General features: G+C 35.1%; 2 protein-coding genes across 6 annotated transcripts in view; both read left to right on the forward strand.

Annotated features, from left to right (window-relative positions):
- Positions 1 to 18848, forward strand: part of LOC137490010 (uncharacterized) — a 692802-nt gene that overhangs the window by 76525 nt on the left and 597429 nt on the right. The window lies entirely within an intron of this gene.
- gucy1a1 (guanylate cyclase 1 soluble subunit alpha 1) lies at positions 1709 to 17045 on the forward strand. Of its 2 annotated transcripts, NM_001309529.1 has the most exon segments (8): positions 1726 to 2163; positions 2379 to 2437; positions 2953 to 3041; positions 3123 to 3838; positions 10042 to 10527; positions 12607 to 12750; positions 13233 to 13387; positions 16359 to 17045. In NM_001309529.1, coding segments are annotated over 8 exon segments (2040 nt in total). In that variant the 5' UTR covers positions 1726 to 1929; the 3' UTR covers positions 16516 to 17045.

Consider the following 18848-nt stretch of genomic DNA (forward strand, 5'->3'; position numbering starts at 1 on the left):
AGGGCCAATATCCTAGTTTATAGCTCCAACTTACTTCAACACATCTGCCAGCAAGTTTCTAATAGTAAGAGCTTGATTAGCTGGTTCAGGTGTGTTTGATTAGGCTTGGAGCTAAACTTTCCAGGACACCAGCCCTCCAGGACCAAGTTTGGACACCCCTGCCTTAACTGTATTCTTAATTGTTCCTTTTTTTGATAAATCAATTGCTTGTCCAAATCTGGTAATGTCATGAAAGTCATCTTGTCTTTAAAAATACAGTTATTTTTGTTACTTTCTAAATTTAAAGTTAAAATCTGGTTTGTTGACTGAATAACAATAATAATAATAATAATAATAATAATAATAATAATAATTAATACTTTTGGAAAACAGAAAACACCTTAATGTTTATTCAAAAAGGATTTTTGTCACTTTTAAATGCTTTTACTAAAATTACACTGAATTAGAGCAAAAAAAAAAAAAAACTAAAGAAGAGAATGTTCATTTGAATGGCACAATCTTGGGAACTGTATATGACAAATGTTAAAACTGTGAAATTAATGACCTGCAGATTATTTTGTAATTATTTTGTTTGGGGTGCTTTTGGCAGCACAGGTACAATTCTTTGTCTTAATAAGATTTTTTAAATTAAACACACAGCTCTCTAGTATTTGTTTCAGTCAATGAACAACTAAATTTGAATTACATGACAGTCATTTGAAAATAAATTTGTAAGGCAAAGCAGACATTTTTTGTTTTGTTATCTCTGTCCCTTTATATTATTTAAATACATAATTTCAGAATGCATCATTGATTATTGTGTTTCATCAAAGCCCGGTGAGGTAAAAATTGAATGGTGAGTGATCTTAAGTTTTCATTGATCTGTTTACATGTTATTGATCTGTTTTTCACAAGATCTCCTCACCTCTATCTCCGTGTGTCTGCAGGACTCAAATGCAATCTTCAAAATCATTTCTACCTCGACCACATGTCACCGAGCAAAAACAAACACCTACCCGCGTGAATTATTACAATTAAAATGTAAGGGTCTTAATGGTCAGAGGGAGATTTTTTAAGTTGTTTATCCAAATAATTAGGCTCATTCAGCTGGAATCAGTGTGATCTCCTGAACTCGGTGCTCCTCATTAGCTTGACAAATCCTGGCTGTCTGCTATGGAAAGGGACCCATGAAAGAATGCAATGCTGTGAGACCCTTATGTAACATCTATTTGCGACCGTAATGAGCAACATGGCAATTTATGTTTGCGAGAAACTGGGCAGACATTTGGGTGGCCCAAAGCGCAGCATGTGTCCAAACTGTTTGATTCAGAACGGATACAAGTGAGACGTTTACATCTGCGGGTCGTATTAATCTGGAAAACACGTAAAAAGAAGGCTACGAAATAATCCAGCGGTTAGGATTAGATAATATGTAACACAGATATTTACTAGACGTCGCCTAGATCATATAATGAACTAAGAATCGAGCAAACACACGGTACAGAACGGCAATCCTCTAAAATCACTAGCCAATTCATTGGATGATGCGCATGGCTCACAGCATCTCCAGGAGAACATCACGCATCTCCAGACGAGCATAATGCATTTTTAAGGAGCTCTGGTTTCTGGCGCATCCATTGGCTAGATGGAGGTTCCTTTGGTGCCTGTGATTGGCCATACTTAATGATCCATGGTTTATCATTTGCCCCTGTAATTTACTATGAAAATTGTATGCAGGCGGAATAGCTGCTGATAAGTTTGAAATAGCTTAGTCCTGGGTAAGACGTGTTCACGCGGGTAAATAATTTCTCCGCAGCTTATATTGTTTCCATCACCTGCTCAATAGGAATGCTTTTATCCTGGACTCGGATGGGTAGGAATGGTCTCAGTCGGATTTTCACAATGTAGATTTTTTCTGCTGTGTGTTTGGAGAGGACCATTACGCAAAGAATGTTTTGCGCTAAACTGAAGGATCTTAAAATTGCGGGCGAATGCCCCTTTTCTATGGTCTTGGGAAATGAGGAACCAGCGGACTTTGAGGGAAGCAATGCGGTGAATGTTGTGCCAGTATCCAGAGAGGTGCAGGGCAATATCACAAACATTCTGCCCAGACGCAAAATAAGCCGGAGCAAAGTTAATCTGCATTCACTGGGAGAAAGCGTCCGAAAGCTGGTGTGTCCAGAGGTAAAATCGTTTGTCCGATGTGTACCTGCAGCAGATTCTTATACATTGCATTTGGAAAATGTGTTTTTTTTTATCTGCGTGGAGCCCAGTCTAAATGTTATAGCCTAAATGTAATAATGCAATTAGCCTATAAATAAAAAAGGCTGACAAACGTCTGTTATCTGTCAAATACCCACACGTTGTGCTCCAAATAATGTTTTTTCCTTTTCTTTTAGTTCGAGAAATTACGAAATGCGTTGATCAGAGTTATCAAACAGCAAATAGACACGAGTTGGTAAGATGTTCTTTTATGATCTGTCATCTATCATCTGTCATGATTTTTTTTTTTTCATGAATTTCTGTATTGCTTTTTTTTTATTTACTCCAGTTTTTGTTTGTGTCGATCATTTTCAAAATGTAGACACAGACTCTGTTTTCGTTTTTGTAATCAAAGATTGTACTGCATTACTATTTTCCCAATTTTTTGTTTATATTATACACAGTGATTTCAATTAGATGACATAGCCAATTGTCAAAGTAAAAAAAAATTATATTATTATATTATATTATATTATATTATATTATATTATATTATATTATATTACATTATATATATATATATATATATATATATATATATATATATATATATATATATATATATATATATATATATATATATATATATATATTAATTGCTAAAATGTAGTCTACTCATTTAACCAAAAATTGAAAAAGCATTATAACGTTGATGCTGTTGCATTCTTGATATTAATTTACCTAACACTGTTTTAATACATGTGTCTAAAGCCCCGTAGCATGCAGCTCTGATGTCTCTCACACACTTGACAATGCTGAACAATTATCTGATGTCATGAAAAACTACTCCCTTAAAACAGGTTAGAAGAGGCACTGTACACAATTATATATATCAATTTTCAATTGATTGTATTTTTCACATGAAATCTTTTCAATCTCAGGTATCCCCATGGACGCACTAAAGATTTCTCTGGGTCTGGAGGTGTTTCGGGACTGTTATGAAGAGGACGGTCATATTCTCAGAGTGGTGGGGGGAGCTCTTCATGATTTTCTCAACAGTTTCAACGTTCTTCTGAAACAAAGCACACCACCCACCCCTGAGATACAGCGTTACATCCACCAAGCCTCCATCCTCTGCTTGGACAAAGATCCAGGGCTCCTGACCGTCTATTTCTTCAATCCCCTTCCCAGCACTGAGCTCTTCTTCTCGGGTATCATCCAGGCGGCAGCGTGTTTGCTCTACTGCACACGGGTGGAGGTCAGGATGGATGTTGGGGGTAAAGACAGTGGCGCTCTACAGGCTGATCATCAGCCCCATCTGCTGTACTCAGTGGTGGTGAGAGACGGCAGGAGCCTCACACCAAGCCCCATGAGGACACACACTTCTGGAGACATTCCCCTCTCGCTGCTCTACTCCACTTTTCCCTTCCACATTCTCCTGGATCAGGAAATGGGCCTGCTGCAGATCGGGGATGGTTTGAGGAGACGGCTAGGGAGATGCAGAGATGGGCAAAGAAGACCTGCTTTCAATGAACACTTTGCCATTGTTTCACCAGAGATACGAGCCAGCTTCCAGGATATTTTGACCATGCTAAACACTCAATTCTTGCTAAGGGTGAAGCAGCATGGAGCAAGCTCTGCTGACAGCCCGGGAAAGGTAATTGTTTTGTTGTTGATTTAGAGTTTCTGCCTCTGCAAAAAAATGCAAGTGCCTTTGAATCTTATGTATCAAACTGCTGATGCTAACAACGGGCCACCTAGTTACATGTGAAACTGCTTACCTGGGAATTTTTCAAACATCAAGCTTATTGCTTAGCTAAGACAAGCCAACCAGAATGAGGAAAAACATCCAAGTTAGCAGCTTTGAATGCTTTCAGGTGCTGTGTTTGCATTCAAAAGGTGAGCTTCTGAAGGTCTGTGTCATTTTATCACACCGACATCAAAGAGAAAAAGAAATGAAAGATTAGCTCTGGTTTCATGTTGATAGACAATTAAAAAGCGCAACATGATTCTGCTAATCAGTGCAAAGTAATTAGTAGGGGTTTCCCTGCTATTCGTGCTGATCCGAGATGAGTTTTTATGAGATAGCTGAGGGAGAATTTTTTAATGGAAAATCTCAGTTTCTCAGGTTGCAGATCACTGTTGTAATAAGGGCAATGCAATAAAGCATGAACATGGCTCCAAATGTCAAGACATGGAAGGCCCTTCAAAGATTCTATTAATGAAAATCTACCCTTATGCTCATACGATAGAAATAGCACAGCAACCCTGTCTAGATTCCTTTGAGAAGGATACATTATATATACAGTTTAAGTCAGAATTATTAGCCCCCCTGTTTATTTTTCCCCAATTTCTGTTTAATGGAGATAAGAATTTTTCAACACATTTCTAAACATAATAGTTTTAGTAACTCATCTCTAAAAGTTGATTTATTTTATCTGTGCCATGATGATAGTACTTAATATTTTACTAGATATTTTTCAAGACACTTCTCTACAGCTTAAAGTGACATTTAAAGGGTTAACTAGGTTATTTAGGTTAACTAGGCAGGTTAGTGTAATTTGGCAAGTTATTGTATAATGATGGTTTTTCTGTAGACTATCGGAAAAAATAGCTTAAAAGGGGCTAATAATTTTGACCTTAAAATGCTCTCTAAAAAATTTAAAACTGCTTTTATTCAAGCCAAAATAAAACTAATAAGACTTTCTCCAGGAGAAAAAAAATATTGTACTGTTTATTCATTATTTTCATTATTATGTTATTTCGTATCAATATGTTATTAGAAAGTTTCATACTAAAAAACAATTAACCCAGGACATATCTGACACAAATTTAAGTTAAAATAACACACCATTTTTCTAGAATGTAAAACTTTTTGCATTTAAATGGCATACTTAAAGTTTAGACTTAATAAACAAAATTAATTAATTTAAGATTTACCCCTAAATAGAAAAAAAGGAAGATATAAACAGCACCAACAACAAAATCCCTCTCACATCACGCTACTCCACTTAGACAGTCAGATTTATATTTTTATACTTACTAAATATCCATAAAGTCATGTCAACTCTTGAAAGGTTTTGAAACAGACATTTTATTAATGAACAATATATATGTAAATAGGTTTTTTTTGGCAGAGTAGATCTGCTATGCTGCTGCTGCTGTGACTGTGAAGATTTACTCTGCTGAACCCCAAGAATATATGAGATTAAAAGGTGCTGTGACAAGATAAAAAAAAAAAAAACTCTTGTGGCAGATCTAGACAGGTGGAACTGGGTAGGAGGAGGCTACAGACATATTCCATACCCCCCAAAAACTGAAAGAATGAAGTGACAGAAAGAAATAATTAGTTGACTGCAGAATCATTGATGAAACAGCCGGTGGAAATGTTTTATTGGTATTTATTGTTATCCTTTAAGTCCTTTATTCACATGTTAGGTACTAAATACATATAGAATATATAAATCTTCATTTATTAATTTTTTTTTCGGCTTAATCCCTTTATTAACCACATCGGAATGAACCGCCAACTTATCCAGCATATGTTTTATGCCACGGATGCCCTTCCAGCCGCAACTCAACACCGGGAAACAATCATACACTCTTGCATTCACACACTCTTACTATAGCCAATTTAGCTTACCCTATTCACCTATAGCGTATTTTGGACTGTGGGGAAACCGGAGCACCCGGAGAAAACCCACACGAACATAGGGAGAACATGCAAACTTCACACAGAAATGTCAACTGACCCAGCCGGGGCTCAAACCAGCAGCTTTCTTGCTGTGAGGCGATTGTGCTTCCCACTGCGCCACTGTGCTGCCATATATATTTATAATTAAACAAAATTATCTAAAAACTCTGAACATGTATCTATAAAGCAACATAGATTTAATTTATTATTTTAAAGTGAATATCATTAAAGGGGTAATATGTAAGAACTATTAAATAATAATCAATTTATAGTTGTAGATGTGTTATCAAATTGAAAAAAATGCTACTAAAAATAGATTTTCTTTACAAAAGCTTGTGTTTTATGTTATAGACTTGTAATGTTTTGCAGAAGAATAAAAAATATATATATATTTAAATTGCTCCTGTTGAGCTTGTCTAGGACAAATTAAATTAACACTTAAGCAATGTTGAAGATAATGCTGGAAGAACTATTCTGTACTGTAATGTTAATGTGTCATAAAAAAAAACAGTTAATGTGTCATAAAAAAAAACAATAATTCGTTTAAAAATATAGCCTTAAATGTCCAGTGAAATTACATGTTAATATCAGGATGTCTGTGACAAAATTTGCATTTCGAATATATAAACCTAATATAAACAGTGGATCAACAAATTTTTTTTATGTCATCTCACATTACCGTTTCTCATCAAATCTTGACCAATTAAATGCTTTCTAGTTTGTTTTTTTTCTTTCATTTTTAAATGGCAAATAGTTTGCCGCTTTTTTACGATTTAATAATAATATTATGGTTCTTCTGAGTGTGCCAGTTCAGGTTCAGTTCAAAACACAATTCAGATTTTTTTATTATAATGTGTTAAAAAGTGTTATTTTGGGGGCGTGTAAACAGGCCGCTGTTTTAGGGGTGTGTTGCTTCACATGAAAATTAGTTTCAACTTACCGCCCAACGTAACAAGGGGGCGGAGCCAAGAGCCCCCCTGCTCTGTGTTTGGCAACAGACAGGCAGACAGAGAGAAGCAACATGAGTGAGAGGATCAGCATTCAGCCGTACATGTACTACTCTGACACAGACCAAGCAGAGAGTACACAATCATTTGTGTCTTTGTATAGTTTTACAGTCAACTGTGTGCTAGTTTAAACTTACGAGCTTGTACACTGAGACTAATAACCACGCACACTGAATTAACTTTGACTGAGGCACCGGATGACCCGCTTAGAGCCGCGACACAGAACACCAGACACACATATTCGTATATTATTTAAAAACTATTCAGATGGAGCTCTGTGGCGAGGCAGAAATATGAAGTGTCCCGAATCGTGGCTGGGCGCTGCAGACAGCCACCGACCTGAAGCGTCATTGTGTGTACCCTGATAGAAACCTATGTTTGGAATTCTAAAATGCGTGGTGCTGTGTGGCAGGATGCTGCACGTCGCTGAGCGGTGCTTCTGGTGTGCGACCTGCTGGCAAGTTTGTTATTTTATTTCCAATGGAGAGACACTCACGTGAGGCACCGCGCTCGCACTTTCCAGCTGCACCTATTTAAGATCACACTCACAGAGAGTTTCTGTGACCGCAAGAAATGCAAACGGCTGAAGTTTAAGGTAGACGCAATGAAAAGTACACTAGTTTGCAAACCTACCTACAAACAAACTAAGTTACAAACAATAATTCCGATTACAGCATTCATGTGGTTAATGTTGATCTTGTGTTGAGCCCAATGAGCCTTGCATCTAAAAATAGAGCAAGGGTGTTCCTTTAGTGACATGTTGTTTAGTGAAACAACAAACTGAGGATATGGTAACGCGTGCCTGTCAATCAATATTGGTGGACGGGGGAACCGCACTCCTACGTCAAGTTGCGGTCGTTCTAAAAACCGCTCCAATTAGTCCACCGTTTTTATGTTGTTCAATTTTTAAAAAAAGGCGGGATGTGTCTATTTCACCCCAATATGATGGTCTATACACTAAACTTACACACATGTTACACACAACTGTTTGAAAGGTAGATTTTTCACCATAGGTGCCCTTTAAATTTAAATATAATTTAAAAAAAAATGTTTGAATACAGGTAAAATAACATTGCTGCATTGAAGAGTAAATAGAGTAACAAAAAAATAGGAAAGAGAAGAAAAAAGAAAAAAAATGTTACAAAGGCTCAATTATTAATAAAAAATATTATCATAAGCTTTAAAGGGCACCTATGGTGAAAAACCTACTTTTCAAGCTGTTTGGAAAGACTTGTGTGTAAGTATAGTGTATAGACCATCATATTGGAATGATATAAACACACCCAGTTCTTTTTTTTTTTAAATTTAACAGCATATAAATGGTGGACCAATTGGAGCGCTTATGAGACTGACCGCAAGTTAAATTAGGAGTGCGGTCCCCCACCCACCAATATTATTTGAAAGGCGCACGTTACCATATCTTTAGTTTGTTGTTTCACGTCTGCCATTTTCCGAGTGTGAGTCAAAGTGATGTCACCAAAGAAACACCCTTGCTCTAATTTTGGATGTAAGGCTTATTGGGCTCAACACAAGAGCCTTCATCGTCTTTCTGCGAATGAGCAATAGAGATTTTACATTTAGCAGCCATTTGCACTGAACATGCAGTGAATGCAACGTATCGAGATTCAGGCCATTAAAAATAGCTGATCCACCGAGTCTTTCAGCACTCTCTCCAAAAACACTCGTTTGATCTCGGCTGGCGGATCAACATTCACCACATGATCGTTCTCATCGGCACCATTGTTTGTAACTTTGGGTGGGTTTGCAAACATATGCACTTTTCATTGCGTTAATATTCTTATTATTATTAATAAGCTCAAGAGATTCAATATTGAACAAAATTTCAGCAAGAAAAGTATTAAATCTAGGTTTTACAAAAAATGTAACAGTAAGATCAATGGGATGATCATTATTAGAGAAAAACAGAAATGTATCTTTTATAGATAAATTGAAATCCTATTTACATTAGCAGAATAAATAAAAAATAGTGTTATTCAAAAGAAGTTTATAGTGTAAACGCTTTCTAGTATCTGACATTCACTGGCAGAGCTGTGATTAAACAAATCACTATTGGCTGTTTTTTTAAAGGGGAGGAGCTACTCTGTGTCTCACCCTTTAATGTTTCAGTTGAGATTACGTCAAACATAGAATAAAAATGCGTATTTGAAAGCACTTCATGGTAATGATACAAGGGTGTATTGTTAAGCGATGTTGCTCTGCTACATTCCAATTAAGAATGGGTAGCAAAATTGAATCTGTATCCAGTTGCCCTGTGTCTTATCAGGTTACTCATTGACGACAATATTGCCTAACATTGCCTGGCATTACCTTTACAGTACAAAGCTAGATCTAGTATATAGTCTCATAAGAACTTTATAATCAACATAACATTCTAATTTAAATGACTTCTTCTGTCAACATGATGGCGGTGAATTTTCTTGTGTGTTTGTTTTGTTACTGAGAGGAAAGAGCGAGGCGCATATTTACATACTGTATCTAAGCTTCACTCTCAGCTGTGGATGGCATCTGGTTGTTTGCCTTCATTGCTGCAATAGTATTTCAGTTTCTTTTTATGTTCAAGCAAAAAAGGTAAAAAAAAATTTGCTCTGAGCAGGGCACTTAATCACATTCAATCTCTTGTACATTTTATCCGCACAAGCTTTAAATTGGCTGGATGCAGTTCCTTTTGTAGGCCACAATGGCACCAATAATATGGGTTACTAAATTTCATAATTAACTTCTTAATGGGTTATATATAAAGGGTTAAATTGCTCATCCAATAATACAAACTGATCATCATTTACTCTCCCTCCACTTGTTCTAAAGCTGTTTGAGTTTTTGTCTTCTGTTGAACTCGAAAGCAAATATTTTGAAGAATGTTAGAAACTGGAAACCATTCATTTCCATTAAATACTTTACTGTAGATTAAATGGCTACCGGTTTCCAAGATTATTCAAAATATCTTCTTTTATGCTCAAAAGAAAAAAAGAAAAGGATTTGAAACCACTTGATGTTGAGTAAATTGTGAGTGTATGTTTAGTATTTGGTGAGCTTTCCCTTTAAACAACATATATTTTACATTTTGATAAATTATTATATGTGTATAATTGTATACTTTAAAAAAAAAAAAGTAAAACCTTCCTTACTCTCTCTTTGTAGCATATGGACCTAAAGGGCCAAATGATCTTCATGTCAGAAATGAGTGCTCTCCTCTTCCTCGGCTCTCCGTGTGTGGATAAGCTGGAGGAGCTGACAGGCCGGGGCCTTTACCTCTCGGATATTCCCATCCACAATGCACTACGGGATGTTGTTCTGGTTGGGGAGCAAACCAAGGCCCAGGACGGACTGAAAAAGCGTCTGGGCAAAGCCAAAGCTGCACTGGAACAGGCACACCAGGCCCTGGAGGAAGAAAAGAGGCGAACAGTAGAGCTGCTCTTCACAATCTTCCCAGGAAACGTTGCTCAGCGCTTGTGGCAGGGACTTCCTGTGCAGGCGAAAAAGTTTGATCACGTCACCGTGCTGTTCTCAGATATAGTGGGCTTCACTGCCATCTGCTCACGATGTACACCCATGCAGGTGGTAAATATGCTCAGTGAGCTCTACACCAGGTTTGATCACCACTGCGGTGAGCTGGATGTGTATAAGGTGGGTGATACTGTAGCAAATCAAACAATGTACAGTAGAGCAGTTCACTTCCGTTTGTGACCCTGAACCAGTCATAAATGTCTTTTTTTATTAAAATTTATGAAAGGTCTTTCTATTGATAGGACAATGCCTGTTAGAGAAACAATTATTTAAAAAAAAAAGTAAATAAAAAAAGTAAATATTAAGAAAATGGCCTTTAAATTTGTCCAAATTAAATTTGAAGTAATGCTTATCAAAAATTTGTTTGATATATTTACAGTAGGAAATTTACAAAATGTCTTCATGTAACATTATATTTACATAATATTTTAATGATTCTTGGCATAAAAGAAAAAATATATTGTTTTTACTTTGGCATTTTTGGCTACACTACATAAAATGTTTTTCTTAGATACATATTTATAGATTTTTTGCCTTGTTTCTAATCTAAATATCTAAACAATCTTAAATCAAGAAGCAATTTCTAAACAAGCAAAAATATTGTCTTGTTTTAAGAAATAATTTACCAAAATTATTAATATTTTCCTTAAAACATGCAAAATAATGTTGTTTTTCCTTTTGAGATAAGATTATTTTTCTTACCACATAGGCAGATTATTTTGCATGTTTGAAGGAAAAACTCTCTTCACTGACATTATTTCTTAAAACAAGAAAATATGTTTTGCTTGTCTAGAAAACGCTTCATGATTAAAAAATGTTTAGACATCTGGACTAGAAAACAAAACAAAAAATGTAAGTAAATAAAGCTTTGCTGTGTATTACCAGCAAGCTGCAAGCTGCTGTGTATTACCAAAAATATACTCAGCAGGCACAGGATGTCAACATGATGTCAGATTGACGTTGTGAAGTAAAAATCAGGTTGATGTCAGAACCCAGTATCAGGTCAATGTTAATGTCCAACATCAGACAGACATTGCATTTTGAATACTTTCCAACACAACCTAAAATCAACCAATAATCAGCCTCTAATGATTTTACAACTTGACGTTGTGGACGTTACCGCTCTGACATCTATCAGACGTTGGGTTTTGGTTGCCATACCTGATGAACAAATTTCAGTATTTGACATCACTATGACGTTGGTTTGGGCGGCGTAGTGGTTTCACAGGGTCACATTTAACTTTTGATAAGTGTTGGATTGCTCTTTGGATTGTTTACAATATAGTTCATTGAAACTTCCTTTTTAGGTCTTTTAGCTTCAAGCTGGCAAAAAAAGGTTGTTTTTTTTCTGGAAAATACATTCCTTTATCTGTATCTGCGGGCCCCTGGGATTTGAGGATGATAATTCACCCAAAATCTTTTTACCAAACAAATATTAATTTAATAATTTCTGGCATGCGAGGCCATAGACTGCTGCGAGGTTGGATAATGTAATCTGTAGCCGAATTTCCCATACACATGCAGCAGAGATGAATTTCTTGTAAAAGACAGTGGAGGTAAAGTTTAGCTTAGTGTCTGCCTTTGCTTACATTCTTACAGACAGCTATATCCTAAAATAGATTCCCCTCTTGTCTTCTCCCAACATATCTCAGCTGGTTCATGCAGTGTGCCTCCAACATCTCCATACTCGATGTGCAATAACAGGAAATTAATGTCTCTCAGCCTGTCAAGATGTACCATTAAAAAAAGTTAATTAGTTATAGCTGGTTTCAAAATACTTAGTTTTCACACTAAATCTTTTCCGATCATGTTATCAGAAATTTGCCATGAAATTTGTTATGATTTGCCAGAATTATAATAAATAGTTCAACTAATCTGTCAATATAATATAATATAATATAATATAATATAATATAATATAATATAATATAATATAATATAATATAATATAATATAATATAATATAATATAATATAATATAATATAATATAATATAATATAATATAATATATTAATTGTTGATTTTTGTAATTAGCATATATGTAATGTTTTGTTAATTGGTTTTAACACATGGATATCACAGAGAGGCTAAAAAAATTCACAGCAGCCATGAAGCTTGAATATAGCCAGACATGTGTTATGAAATATTTAGCACTCTGCTCTCATAACCTTTCATATGTCCTCATTTATGTGTTCAAGGTGGAAACCATCGGCGATGCATACTGTGTAGCAGGAGGATTACACAAAGAGAGTCCGACCCATGCCGTCCAAATTGCTCTTATGGCTCTAAAAATGATGGAGTTGTCTGATGAGGTCACGACTCCCATGGGTGAGGTTATCAGGGTAAGTATTTCATTAGGCTTTCTGTGGTTAAAACATCAATACGAGTGATTTTTTTAATATTGTTTAACATGCTTTCTCTTATTTATCATGCAAAACAATGCACATATAATGCTATTAAACACAAAAATCTAAAAGTTTCAGCAATTCTGTTGGTTAGTAAAATAAGACATTCTCAATTATATTTGAATAATATTTGAAAGGTCACATCAAAATGTATTTTATTTTAGGTATAAAATTAGGCATGTTCAAGGTATTCATAACAGATAGAAATTAGCATATTTTTTTTACCAAAATAAGAATCAGAAACTGAACACAGCTGTTTTATATACAGAAATGGGATAATTATATTTTAATAGATGCTTATTTTGGTAAGACTTGAAGATAGTAGCAATATTACACCTGTTTGAGAGGAAATTGAAACAAATGAAATATGTAAAGCAAATCTGTTCTATAAGGAAGTCTTTGCTTTGTTTTATTTTCAGATGCGTATTGGGATCCATTCTGGCTCAGTTTTGGCTGGTGTGGTTGGTGTTAAAATGCCCCGCTACTGCCTTTTTGGCAATAATGTCACATTAGCCAACAAGTTTGAGTCATGTAGCCTGCCAAGAAAGATTAACGTCAGTCCCACGACATACAGGTACAAAACAGAAACAACTGTCCTTGGCTTAGCATTTTGGCTCCATTGCAACTTCACATGTGTTTCACAAAGATGCATGTAACAATATTATGCAAGAACATGTTTAGGAGTCACTGTCAATTTCCAAATTCATGAAATATATCCTTAATTATAATTATTATTAATAATTTTGAACTTCTAACCATCTTCTCTTGTTAATTAGCAATTATACAAGTCGGGACAAATCTAAAAGCACCAACCTGCAAACAAACTGGTTGAACAAACAAACAAAAAAAGGTTAAAGAACAAAACGTTATCCATATCAATATCCAATAAATGGATGGGTTTCATAAACATCCATGCAAGTCATTGACATATTTTTAAATGAATTTATTTTTTTTGCATATTTTCCTATCTTTTAAGTATTTTATTAAATGATTTGTTTTTATTATTTTTTTTATTTAAATAGATTTGGATGTATTATATATACAGTTGAAGTCAGAATTATTAGCCCCCCTAAATTATTAGACCGCTTGTTTATTTTGTCCCCAATTTTTTTCAACACATTTCTAAACATAATAGTTTTCATAACTTATTTCTAATAACAAATTTATTTTATCTTTACCATGATGACAGTAAATAATATTTTACTTGATATTTTTCAAGACAATTCTATACAGCGCAAAGGGACTTTTAAAGGCTTAAGGTTAATTAAGGTAACTAGGCAGGTTAGGGTAATTGGGCAAGTTATTGTATAACAATGGATTGTTCTGTAGATTATCAAGAAAAAATATAGCTTAAAGGGGCTGATAATTTTGGCTCTAAAATGGTGTTTAAAAAATTCAAAACTGCTTTTATTCTAGCCGAATAAAAATATTATTAGACATACTGTGAAAATTTCCTTGCTCTGTAAAACATAATTTGGAAAATATTCTAAAAAGAAGGAAAAAAACCGAACGGGGCTAATAATTCTGACTTCAACTGTATATTTATATATTCTGCATGCTTATTTTTATGATCCTATTCATTAATTATAAAAAAAGAGAAAACCATACAAACAATATAAAGTTATATATTCCAATGTTTAAAATGACATGGCATAGTTAATGTTTTGATTTTACATGTATTAAATATATACATTTGTATATGCAAAGTATATCTCAAAATATTGCAAAAATTGCCATTTACATTAAAGCATTGTTTTATTTGTTGGAATTACAAATGTAGCCTGCATGTTCAAATATATCACATACAGTTTTATATATCCACATGCATGGTCATATTTCAGAGTTTTGTGTACTGTAGGACTGCACTTACAAATGTAATCTGCTGATTTTCCCCATACAGTACGTGAAAACAATTATTAGTATACTTTACTTAAACACCTACTGCTTTTAAAGTGATTAGTTGACTTTACTGTAAAAAGTGAATAACACATAACACATTTTTTTTTTAAGTGAGCAAATCCATTTTTTGGAATGGTTAATTTTATTTGAATTCATTTACAGTACAGATGATTCATAATTCATTTTAAACCCATTGCCTTAAAATTATTTATTAATTAATTAATTATTAAAAGTAATTCAATTTAAGTTACGACATATTTACTCACTAGGTTCTCAACTTGTTCCTTTAAGACAACAGTTTTACCCACTTCTTAAAGTAAAGCAACTAATTAGTTTACAGTTTAACTTTAACAATTACTCTAGAACACGTAGATCTACAATATTTTTGAAGTACTACTTAAGTTACTATGCTTTTGAGAAACAGACCTTAATTAGGATATGTTGCATGATCATTTTTAAGATCCACTTAGGCTTAAAATGCTTTTGGGAATTGCAGCCCTGTATACCTGTTTATTTTGCAATTAGAATTTACAGCAAAATTGTTTAAACAATAGGTAACACTTTATTTTAGGGGTGTCTTGTTACACGTCAATATACGTACTATATTAATTATGCATAAATACAATCAACTAACCCTTATCAGGCCCGTAGCCAGCTTGGCGAAAGGGGTGGTACTTTTTTCTCAAAAAGTGGACCTTTTTGCAGTTATCCGCTTCATTTTCTATTTAACTATGAGGTTTAAATACTGCATTTTACTGACATTAGGCAGTAGGCAAATGACAAACTGGTCAGCACATTCAACTTTCCTGTCATAATTTGGCCAATTAAATAATAAAAAATTTAAACATATCGCTAATATAAAAAACAAATTTAATAAAAAAATAATAATGTAATAATGTAAATGTATTTAACAACCATCTTCAATGAGTTATTTTCACAATTTATTTTGGCATAGCAGTCAAAATAGGACAAATGAGCTCATGTATGGGACGAATTCTGGGCCTTTTTCAGTGAGGGGTGGTTTTTTTGAACCACTTGAAACCCCCCCTGGTTACGGGCCTGCTCATCCTAACTTTTACCCTATAGTTACTGAGTACATGTAAATTAATATTACTCAGTGGTTACTTTGAACGGTTATGCTGTAACAAGGACACAATAAATTGAATTGTAACTAAATAATGTTTTACCTTTATTATTATGCATTTTATTCAAATAATATGCATAATAGGAACAAAAATGTTCAATTTTAAGTAAATCTAATTTTTCTGTTTGGTTTTTGGTTTCGATTTTTTAATTGGAGAAATTGTATTCTGTGTAGGATATTTATTCCATTATCTGAGTAATTATTTTAATGTGATGTGTTTACATTAATAACATATTCAGTGAGTTCGTTATTGTACAATGGAATGTCAGTAGAAGCAAGTACAATTCTTTTACAGAAACACAGAACAGGAACATTCCTCCAAATGGTTCTTTTTTATGTTTATGGAAGAATGACACAAGTCCTCATTAAATCATTTCTTGCTGAGTCAAAACAAGTAAATTTTTTTTGTGTTTTTTTTTGTGTTGCTGATTTAATGCTAGCAGTTTTACAGGGCATCTGCATGTGTGCTTTAGGACAGTTTGTTACTTCTCTTCTATTTCAGATTGTTAAAAGATTGTCCAGAGTTTACTCTCATCCCCCGGACAAGAGAGGATCTTCCGCCCAACTTCCCCACTGACATCCCTGGAGTTTGTTACTTCCTCCAGGCTCACGATCAAAAGACAAATGCAGCTCCAGAGGAAACTCAGCCCAGTGGATGAAAGTGTAAAAACCTCTCATACGACGAATGCTGGAAGGAGTGGGTTAATACTGCCTGTCACTCTGTGTATCTTTTTAGTTGAGCCAGAGGTAGTTTATCATCCAAATGTTGAATGTTGCCAAAAAACTATCAAGTAACACTCATCGGAAGGATTTTGCTTTGCACAGGTTTCCTCACAGCGGAATTAGGTGTGAGAATTTGATAGACAGATCATATTTTGTTTTAATAAAGTATATTAGTTTGTTTTGACTTCCTTAGTGTATACCAAAAAAAAAAAAGCAAAGAATGTCATCCACGTTCGTATCTACAATGGCTGACTGTTTCTTTAAATGCTAGTACAGACAGTGAATCGTTCATAATCGTCTATAAAAGTTACGATAAGCATCAGTTCAATAATCTTTATAGAGCACGTCATTGTATTAAGCACACAGTAAAGCTTCACCTCGGCAGAGCCCGAGCACACTCATCATTAAAGTAAACATTGTGACTTTTTGTATTGTAATAGATCTGTAATAAACAAGCTTTACTCAACGCTTGGTTTGTTTAATGGTGATGTTTCAATGCAACTAGTTTTTTTCATAAAAAGAGTGAAAGAGAGAATGCTAAAGTATTTTATAATAAAGTGTGTGTCACTTGGAACTTGCTGATGCTGCAGGTACAGTATATTTATTTCAGTGTGATGAAGTATTTCCAAATGAAACAGAAAATTCAGTATTGTGTGGAGTTTTCTTTTGCTTATCTTTCATCTTTCATTTGCAGCAAACTAGTGGTTTAAGGGGCGTGGTTAACTGGCATCATCAGAGAAGAGCAGCCGCTAGATTGTAATTAGATTTTTATAACAAACATTTAATTTTTCAGCTGATTACCTGCACAGATTTACTAGTTCATTACTTAGTCAAGACTAAATGTGCTAAAATAAACATAATCAATTTTGATTTTATTAAGATGATAAATTCTGTCTACATTAACAGAACATGAGTCATGTGTTTTTATGGACAGAATTTTAAGTCGCAGCCTTGGGCTGGAGGGGGTCCGGTTCGGGGACCACAGGATTTTATCCCTGTTATTCGCAGAAGATGTTATTCTGTTGGCCTTATCAAACTTGGACCTTCAGCATGCACTAGGGCGGTTTGCTGGGATGAGAATCAGCGCCTCCAAGTTCGAGGCCATGGTGCTCCACCGGAAAAATGGTGGTTTGCCATCTTTAGGTTGGAGGAAAGTCCTTACCCCAGGTGTAAGAGTTTAATTATCTTGGGGTTTTGTTAACCAGTGAGGGAAGGATGGAGCGTGAGATTTACAGGTGGATTGGTGCAGCGGCAGCTGTAATGCGGTCGATATACTTGTACGTTGTGGTAAAGAAGGAGTTTACCGGTCAATCTACGCTCCTACTCTCACCATATGGTCATGAGATTTGGGTCATGACCAAAAAGACAAGATCTTGGATACAAGCGCTCAAAATGAGTTTCCTTCCAAGGGTGGCAGGGCACAGTCTTATGGATAGGGTGAGGTGCTCTGACACCCGGGAGGAGCTCGGAGTAGAGCCGCTGCTCCTCCACATCGAGAGAAGTCATATGAGGTGGCTCGGGCATCTGTTTCGGATGCCTCTTGGACGCCTACCTAGGGAGGTGTTCCAGTCATGTCCCACCGGGAGCAGGCCTCGGGAAGACCCAGGACACGCTGGAGGGACTATGTATCTCGGCTAGTCTGGGAACGCCTTGGGATCACACCGGAGAAGCTGGAGGAAGTGCCTGTAGAGAGGGAAGTCTGGGGTCCTCTCCTAAGACTGCTGCCCCTGCCCCTTCTCCCCCTGCCCCGGAAAAGCGGCAGAAAATGAATGAATGAAAAACATGCAATACAAAATATTATTATCAGTACAGATCATAATATACCTGGACTGCTTAAAATTTCTACTGATTATAAATTACATAGAAAGGTCATTTAATTTTAGCTAATGTATTTCGACTGCTTTTGGCTTACTTTTATATTATTTTGACACTTAAAATCTCAGGAGGGTTTCAGGTAAATATTTAATGCCAAAGAAAGAGGGCTGGAAATCCTGGATTACACGAAGAATTAAAAAGGATGCATATTTTAAATAGTAGCCTACTGTCCAGACATCGACAACTAATAATTAGTGAGGATATAGCTATACAGATATATGCCAGAAGCATGTTGTAACTTATTGTTTTATATAAGAAAATACAAATAAGGAGTTAATTATGAATCATACCGTCATTCTACGAATAATCATGTAATAAAACAAAATTGTTAAATGATTATGATTGGCTAAATTAAATTGTAATTTAATCTAAATAAGTACACAATGTTTAAATA

Source organism: Danio rerio, chromosome 1 (assembly GCF_049306965.1).
Source record: "Danio rerio strain Tuebingen ecotype United States chromosome 1, GRCz12tu, whole genome shotgun sequence".
Classification (NCBI taxonomy): Eukaryota; Metazoa; Chordata; class Actinopteri; order Cypriniformes; family Danionidae; genus Danio; species Danio rerio.

What these genes read in the sequence shown, in the direction of transcription:
- gucy1a1 (XM_073944011.1), top strand. Translation starts at nt 3,131, where the DNA reads ATGGACGCACTAAAGATTTCTCTGGGTCTGGAGGTGTTTCGGGACTGT. An exon ending in CCATGGGTGAGGTTATCAGG is followed by an intron (nt 12,751 to 13,232) that starts GTAAGTATTTCA and finishes TTTTATTTTCAG; the next exon opens with ATGCGTATTGGGATCCATTC. An exon ending in GTCAGTCCCACGACATACAG is followed by an intron (nt 13,388 to 16,358) that starts GTACAAAACAGA and finishes CTTCTATTTCAG; the next exon opens with ATTGTTAAAAGATTGTCCAG.